Source organism: Papaver somniferum, chromosome 1 (assembly GCF_003573695.1).
Source record: "Papaver somniferum cultivar HN1 chromosome 1, ASM357369v1, whole genome shotgun sequence".
Lineage (NCBI taxonomy): Eukaryota > Viridiplantae > Streptophyta > Magnoliopsida > Ranunculales > Papaveraceae > Papaver > Papaver somniferum.
The window spans coordinates 55,004,537-55,013,049 of record NC_039358.1 but is presented as its reverse complement, the minus strand read 5'-3'; the positions used below and the strand labels follow the sequence as shown (position 1 = coordinate 55,013,049).

General features: G+C 38.6%; 1 protein-coding gene across 1 annotated transcript; it reads right to left on the bottom strand.

Annotated features, from left to right (window-relative positions):
* Window positions 1–521: 521 nt before the first annotated feature.
* Window positions 522–6,502, bottom strand: LOC113287223 (calcium-transporting ATPase 10, plasma membrane-type-like). Its single transcript, XM_026535909.1, has 7 exons — window positions 5,806–6,502; window positions 4,807–4,861; window positions 2,772–4,723; window positions 2,530–2,688; window positions 2,214–2,385; window positions 1,821–2,119; window positions 522–1,255 (listed from the first exon to the last, which is right to left on the bottom strand). Exons 1-7 carry the CDS (start codon window positions 5,980–5,982, stop codon window positions 1,010–1,012), a joined length of 3,060 nt encoding a protein of 1,019 aa, XP_026391694.1. The 5' UTR covers window positions 5,983–6,502; the 3' UTR covers window positions 522–1,009.
* Between the last annotated feature and the right edge of the window lie 2,011 nt (window positions 6,503–8,513).

Sequence of the window (8,513 nt, the reverse complement as noted above, 5' to 3'; positions counted from 1 at the left end):
TTATTAACTCTTCATGGGCTTAGACTGCAACCCGTGACCTAAGTGTGTTATTTATGGTAAGTGGGCTGAAGAGTATTAAGCCCACTTCATGTATATGGTCCAAACATATACCTTCCGATTCAGCAAATTATGAAAGTCAAGAGTCCACGAAAATGGTAGGCATATGTTGAGTGCCCAAGAATACTGCTAGAAGTGTTCAATGTTTGAAGCATATGGTGGAGGATCAAGGATGGACGATGAAGAATTAGACATTATAAAATCTTAGAAGGTTTCTTGTCCCCTTGCCTCTAAACATTAACAAGGCGATAGACATGTGAAGGTCGTCTATTCCTGATTAGCCAACGTTTGTAGTACGATGTATCTCAGTAAATTGGAATTGTCTGAGGTGAGCTGATGTAGAAATGTTTAATACAGTTTAAGCTAATATAAAACCTTATCTTAATCAGTACCAAGGAACCAGAATTTTCATTCTCCAGATCTTCAAGAAACCAGAATTTCTAGGCGTATCTATGCCACAATGCTAAAGATAAAGCTCCATGCTAGGAGCCCACATTTGTGATTTTCCTAGGTTTAGATGGATGCATCGTACTTGCAGAGAATTCTGAAATTCAAAGACAACTAAAAAAGACATCATTAGAAGGATCTCATAGACCCACTTAAAAATGTTCAATGTAGAACTAAAAGAAATGGGGGAACAGTTAAATTGTCACCCTCCTGACTCAAAAAACCAAGCAAGGTTGGTGTACAACTCACATATTCACCATCCTATGTTTTTTGGTAATAATTCTATAAATATCCGAAAGCTGCCTACAAAAAATCGTGAGTATTGCAGCAACAAAGGGAGCTTCATCAACCCCAGCTTTGCAATCTTGCTATTTCAGGTTATAGAGGAGTCATTAGTTCCATTAGCTTGTCGTCGTTGCAAGTGAAAACGGCTTTTAATAGAATGATGGCGTCTATAGACAGGAGACAGAAAGCACTTCTGATGTTTCATGCGTTGCCTGGTTTTTTATATTCCCACAGGGATCATCTTGACAACAGCAGCAATTGGCATTCCTAGAAATCCAATGAAAACACTGAAGAACCATTGTGTTAAGGTGAGAGGAGAGGTGTTTGCAAATGTACCAAGGAATTCAATGATAATGATCTGAAACACGACAGTGCAACTGAGGACAGCAACAAACACATAGTTCTCCAATATGCCTTTAAAAACGTCAATCTTTTCCATCTCCCTTGAACTTATTTCATTGAAAACCTGCAACAGATTACAAAACAATGTGAATACATAGTCCCACTTAAACGAATTTAACGAATAGTGATAATTCTAAAACTAAAATAATTTCATAGCTGGTCCCTTTATTTAGAATTTTACATCTGATTCAACATTGAGTTTTATTTGGCACACTAATCTGTATCCAGTTAACTTATTATTAGCATAAGAAAGAAAAAAATCCCTGCATAGGAAACTTGGAAATTGGGATTTTAAAGATATTAAGGAATCATGAACCCGCCCCCGGGATCATTTAAATGAGGAACGCCAGGCATTATAGTGAAACCCAGCAGCATCAATATGCAACCCTTGATTAACATCATCACTACTTTTTCCAAGTAAGATACATACAGAATTGCTTCTTTTCTGTGTGGGTCATCTCCAGCCAACCAGCATCTCAGCTAGTGGCTGTTTGTTAGTATCTACCACTTAGAGACTACCTAGAACGTACACTAGTAACTCTAGCTTTGCAAGTAACTTCCCTCCAAAAAGTTAAATTAAAAATAGAGGCAAAATTTCAAACAAAACTGTTGAGGAACCATAGAAATACCTGGCAGAAGACGAATGAGTTGAATATCAGTGTATTCAGAATCAGATCAGATTCAGGCCCATCAAGATTGAATACTGTTTTTCCTGCGACTTGGAGATACCATATTACAGCAAATTGATAAAGAGATTGCCCCATGATGTTCCTCCACATCACATTACTGATAAAATTGCCTGTCCTTCCAACTGGAGTTCTCTTCATTAGTTCCTCATTAGGAGGCTCAGTGGCCAGTGCAAGTGCTCCAAGTGTATCCATGATCATGTTGACCCATAGCAATTGAACAGCCGTGAGAGGGGCACTTCCTGAATCAGGCACGGCCAGCCAGATTATAAATTCGTAAGGGAAGATATAAAAGATGAAATTGGGAAAAAAAGGTTATATATAGTTTGTTGTTACCAGTCAAACAAGCTGAAGTGAAATTAACTATTAGAGCAACCACGTTAACAGTCAGCTGAAACTGTACAAACTTTTGAATGTTAATGTAAACAGAACGCCCCCATTTGGCCACTGTAGCAATTGTGGAGAAATTGTCATCTAAAATGATAACATCAGCACTTTCCTTTGCCACCTGAAAACCAAGATTCGTATTTCTACTCTGTTACTTTTTGCTTTTATAATAATTAAACATGTCTCATTAATAGAAATATGTATGATAAAAGAAATACCCAAACTGTATAAACTGAGATTACATATACATCAAAAGATTACCCACCTCAGTTCCAGCAATACCCATTGCAAGTCCAATATCTGCTTCATGAAGCGCTGGAGCGTCATTTGTACCATCGCCAGTCACAGCAACAACTTCACCGAATGTGGTTCTTAGATGTCTTACCAGCATGTGCTTATCCAGGGGAGAAGATCGAGCCATCACCTGAGACCAACAGAAGTATCGTTATAAATATTATGTAGTAAGTCCATGTCGTACGACCAACATCAAGAGGAGCTAGAGAGTACCTGAATTTTCGGAATTAGTTTTTGTAATTCTTCCAAACTCTTCTCCCTAAATACTGGACCTTCAATAGCAATACCATCATCAGTCAAAATCCCACATTCCCTTGCAATTGCCTTTGCAGTGGTTATGTTGTCTCCTGTAACCATCCTCACCATGATCCCAGCAGCTCTACAGATTGCAACAGATTCCTTGACACCAGGACGAACAGGATCTTTGATACCAACAATGCCTATGCAAGTGTAGCCTCTAAGTGGAATTGGATCCTTGGTGGAATAATCAGTTCCCATTTCCATATAAGCAAGGCATAGAGTACGAAGAGCTTCACCAGCAAACTGCTCAATAGTATCATTGAGACGGTTGATTGTAATTTCATCAAGGGGAACAACTTCGCCTCTTGGGTCTATAACCTTGTCACATGCAGCCAAAATTATTTCTGAAGCACCTTTACAATGGGCCCGGAGACCTCCTTCAGGAAGCTCTAGTACTACTCCCATTCTTTTCTTCTCGGAATTGAAGGGTTCAACTTTTACAGTTTTGGCTGCTCCACGTTCTGCCTGAAAGTCTCCACCAAGAGACAAGCCAAACTCCAAAATAGCAGTTTCGGTGGGTGAACCCAAAATTTCTTGTTTTCCATCTTGGTTTATCACAACTTCTCCACCCGTGTTAGTAAATATGGATTGGAGAAGGGTCTTTACAGCAGCATCAGGGATTTCAGAGCACAGACTAAGTGCCTCACTTGGGCTGTTTATTTCCTTGATATTCCCACAAATGCATGCTTTCACAACAGCCATATGATTGGTAGTCAGTGTCCCAGTTTTGTCACTGCATATAGTTGTTGCAGACCCCATAGTCTCACAAGCTGCAAGGTGACGGACAAGTGCTTTATCATTCATCATCTTCTTCATAGCAAATGCAAGGCTCAAAGTCACTGCCAAAGGTAACCCTTCAGGGACTGCAACCACGACAATAGTAACTGCAATGGCAAAATATTCCAGCATTTCTAATGCATCATCTCCAGTCCAGCTCCAATGGGTTCCATCTCTAATCTTACGGGTAAATAGGGTCTGCACCAAAACCGCGAAGGTCACGACAGCAAAGAACAAGCCTATCTTACCAATAATGGTGGCAACACCATTCAGTTTGACCTGCAAGGGAGTCTCATCATCTCCTCCTTCACTGAGGGTAGCCATTAATTTACCCCACTGGGTTCTCATCCCAACTGTAGTCACTAGCATCTTGCATGATCCATCTTGAACTTTGGTTCCAGATAACAGAAAAGGATGATCAGCACTCACCATCACAGGCTCGGCTTCTCCTGTTAAACTGGATTCATTAATCGACAATGAAAATCCAGATATAAAAAGCCCATCTGCTGGGACCTGGTCTCCGATCCCAAGATGCACTATATCACCAGGGAGAAGATCGTATATTGACATCTTCTGTCTGTATCCGTTCCTTGTAACTTGCATGGAAATCTTCTTCTTTTCCTTGTCCAAATCCTTAAACTGTAGAGATTGTCGATAGTCACTCGTAGCAGTAACAAATACAACCAACAGAATACTTGCAACAATACCAAGACCGTCATGCGCTCCCTGTGGCCATCCTTCAGTAGCTATACCAACCATCAGAGATACAAAAGCACAAAAAGCAAGAATGATGAGAGTTGTATCCTGCAGCGCTTCCCATACGAATACCCAGAAACTTCTCAATTGGTTTTCAGTGAATTTGTTGATACCATAAAGGCCCTGCCTGCGATCCAACAAATCTGCATCTGCAGATAGCCCAGTGGTGGTTGATGTACAAAGCTTGTTTGCTATACCCTCCACCCCACCATGCACTTTTAACTTCTTCACATCATGGCCTTCAACAACTGAACCCAGTTCTTCTGCACAAATCTGAAATCCTGCAGCTTTGACATCGTCAGGGACAATGTATTCCGTGGGAAATGTTACACCTGAACACATTAGAGAAAGTAGTTAAACGAAGAACAATCCACAGCTTATTTGTAAGCGTGTGATTTAATCTTAATGACCTTACCATGAATGAACTGAAGAGCAGCTTTTGACACTAAAACTGCAACTCTCAATTTTTCCTACAAAATGCAAGAGATATCAGTTATGAGATGTCACAAGTTCCCAAGCAAGCCAACAGATTAAGTCTTGCATTTCTCAAAAGTGGTCTATTAACAGAAGTGGAACAGCTCAGTATTGCAAAATCAAGATGAATACAAACAACATCACGGAGATATTTGTACCCGCAGCTTGACTGTTTCAGTTTCGGTAAATAAGAAATTAAATCATCATCTTACGTCAAATGTAGTTTGACTTCTTGTAGAACACAAAATTAAGCACTGAAATCTACACATAGCATAGTGCAGAGAAGAATTCTAGCTTGAGTAATTCTTACTTTTGCCCGTTTTAGTAAATTAGAAAGTAAATCAAACATGTGTCAAATGTAATTTGACTTCATGTAGAACACAAACTCTAAATATTACAACATCCAACATTTTAAAAACACCAACTCAGTTACAGAAAAACAAAATTACCGTAATCTGAATACAAAAATGGCTACAACAACTTTCCGTTCAAACACTCCAAGCCATACTTAATAATCATTTTCTTAAAGTTGAATGCAACAGAACAACGAGCTTATCTTCAGCTAATTTAATCATTAACACCAGCAATCTAGCTGAGTTTCCTACTTTGATGTTTAATCACTGCCTCTCATAATTTCTTTTCTTCACCGAGGAATCACACAATAAATAACAATAAGTTCATAATCTCTAATAGCCAAATCAGTGTTAAGCTTCAAAAAATCTAACAAATCAAGACTACATGAGATATATCAACGAATTGCTAAAATCAGTCAATATAATTAACAGAACCATCTCATTAACACATCATTTGATATATGTTGTACAGAAAAGTTAGATCTATAGAGAACAAACATAACTTGGAAATTTTATCGATTAACGAATTTTAAAGATCTGACTCCGAAAATGAAGAAGCAAAATGATAGAAATAGAGACGGACGGACCTGATTTGTACGTCGCATAGCTTCTGCTTCGTAACGTTTTGAAAGATTTGCAGTGAAACGAAACCTTCGTTTTGGATTCTTGACAAATCCACATAGTTTTCTCCATCTTTGAAGTGCTTCTTCAGATGAGTTCTTCGCTAATACACCTCCAAAGTTCTCATTCAAATAACTCTCCATCCTTTCTTTCCTCTTCTCCTTCTTCAGGAAAATCAGAAACTTATACTTCTCTTATTCAAATACTTTAATCAAAAAAGTCAAGTAACTGGAACGTAGTAGCTGTTGGTATCAAATTCAAAAAACTGTACCTCCCACTCCCACCTAATTTTATATCCCGTTTTAAAAAATATAAAGTAAAAAGAAAAAATCAAATGAAATTTCTAGGTAGTTTCTGTGATCGATCTACTTCAACGCGGCGTCATTTACTTCAACATCTTGAGTATAATTATTATTCTGCTGCTGCTCTACCATTTTTGTTTCGTAGCAGGAAAGTGTGGAGAAGTTTAAAGACCATCCATCGAAAAGCAGATCAGAGCACTTAATTCTTGCTTTTTTCTGCTTTTCCAGATGAATTGAAAAATGATGGAGAAAATGGAAAGAGATGAATTGGATCCGAGATGTGGTGAGAAATGAGGGTGAATGAGTTAAGATCGGACCAAGAGAGATGCTCTCACTACCTTCCCATCATTTCGAATCAAAGACCGAGAAATTTGGATGAGAGTGTGTGAATAAGTGTACCAGAGGGTCAACAAGACCCAGTTTTACTTTTACCCACAGTAAAAAACAAAGTACCTCGTTACCTTTTATGTGACTGTCACTGTCGGGTGTCCCATGATTTCTCTCTAGACTGCTATTATTGGGTAAAAGCCTATTGGGAATTCATCACATGTTTTGGGGCGGGCCACTGGTGGAATGGGACCCACGACGTAGTGGGGGAGATCAGATCAGAGCGTAAGTTCGCGAATGATTCGCGAATCATTCGCGAATTTTTCCGTATCACGAATTTTACCGTCTTATTCGCGTACGTTTGCAACTCCGAACCCAAGTCGCGTATTATGTGGCATTCCCGGATTATTCGCGAATCGTTCACGAATTTTACGTATCCCGAATGATACGTTCGCTTAATTCGCCATAAATTCTTTAGCTTTTACTTTTCAAAGACTCCATTTTTTGGGCTTTACTGCCTCCCGAGCATACACGACCGAATATTAGACGTGTTGTAATTTTTATGAAACAAAAACGACTGAACAAATTTGAAGGTGAAGGTGAAGGTGAGAGAGATCTCAAACTCACTAACCAAGCATCTAAACCACCATACGACGTCCTCTTGGATAACCAATGTTGTATATATTATTAATATCATCATATTGAGTTTATTTTTTCCTTAAATAACTCACACATGCATAAAAATTGGTCTATGACCTTATAAATACAAATTATTTGTTATATATAGATACCAAATTTTCAGAGCCGAACTCACATTTACAAATCGAATTATACACGTACGTATGCCGTTCCGAATTAATGACGAATCACGTCCCGTTGACCGAATTTTGGACCGAATTTGAATTTTACAAAACCGTATAATACTCGTACGTTTGCCGTTCCGTACGTTTGACGAATCCCGAATTGCTAACTAGGGATCAGAGACCTCCGTCCTTCTGGATTAAAATGGAAGTCTTTCGCCCTAGGAAAAGGTCAGTAGTCGTATAGTTAATGTCCTTATTATTCCAAAGAACGTGCCTTGTTACTTCCTCCCACTAACTTTCTGGGTTTTGTGTTTGGTGTTAATGTGAGAACCAGATTGGCTAAGAGGGTTGGCACGTTTAGAACTTTCTAAAATTGTTAATAAAAGCATTGCCGCGCCACTGAAGAGTGAAGATCAATTCCCATTCGTATTTGGCACCAACACCAAGTCCTTTTTGGAAATTCTGCACCAAAGTCATCTTTCGGCCAAGGGAAGTCGTGCAACGTCAAAAGACAGACCCAAAAACTGAGAAAGAGTTAAGAGGACTGAAGGAGGGCCATGGGAAAGTGACTAAAGATTGTCCTATCGAATATGTATTCGGAAGAACACGTTCTAGAGAGAAACGCAGTCAAGCAGGCATACATGACAGTCTTCTTAAAGTTTGACTGGGTCAACCACTTCTACGAGACCTTTTTTTTGGGACCACCACGGTGCTTGTCAAAGACTGCATTTCGACTAAGTCCGTCCGGCGTCCAACATTGTGGAAACCCATGCATAAGACCAGCCGACCAGGTTTGTAACAATTTCACATTGGTTGAGGGTAGAGAGGGAACTTCTAAATGGCCACCATTTGGGAAGATACACAGTTCAAAAACAAATTTTATCGGCAAAACTCAAATCTCATCTTGGTATTTTTGGATCCTTGTTTTTCCAGTTCAAAAAGTATTTTGGTTCTTTCATTTTTTTTTTTTTTTTTATTTTTTTTTAAAATCTTATAAAATTTCATTCACGATAAAATAAAAATTACACGGACTTCAAAAACATCAAAAATACAATTAAAAGTATTAATAAAGAGTAATGGGATGTCCACATACCAAGGGTACATTAATTAAATATCCCTACATTTGATATCCTTCAGATATACCCTTATCACAGAATAATTATAGCCCTCCTACGTTTATAAGCTGGAGCCCGAAATGTCAGATTACCGAAATATCCTTTTATATATTACGATAATAACAGT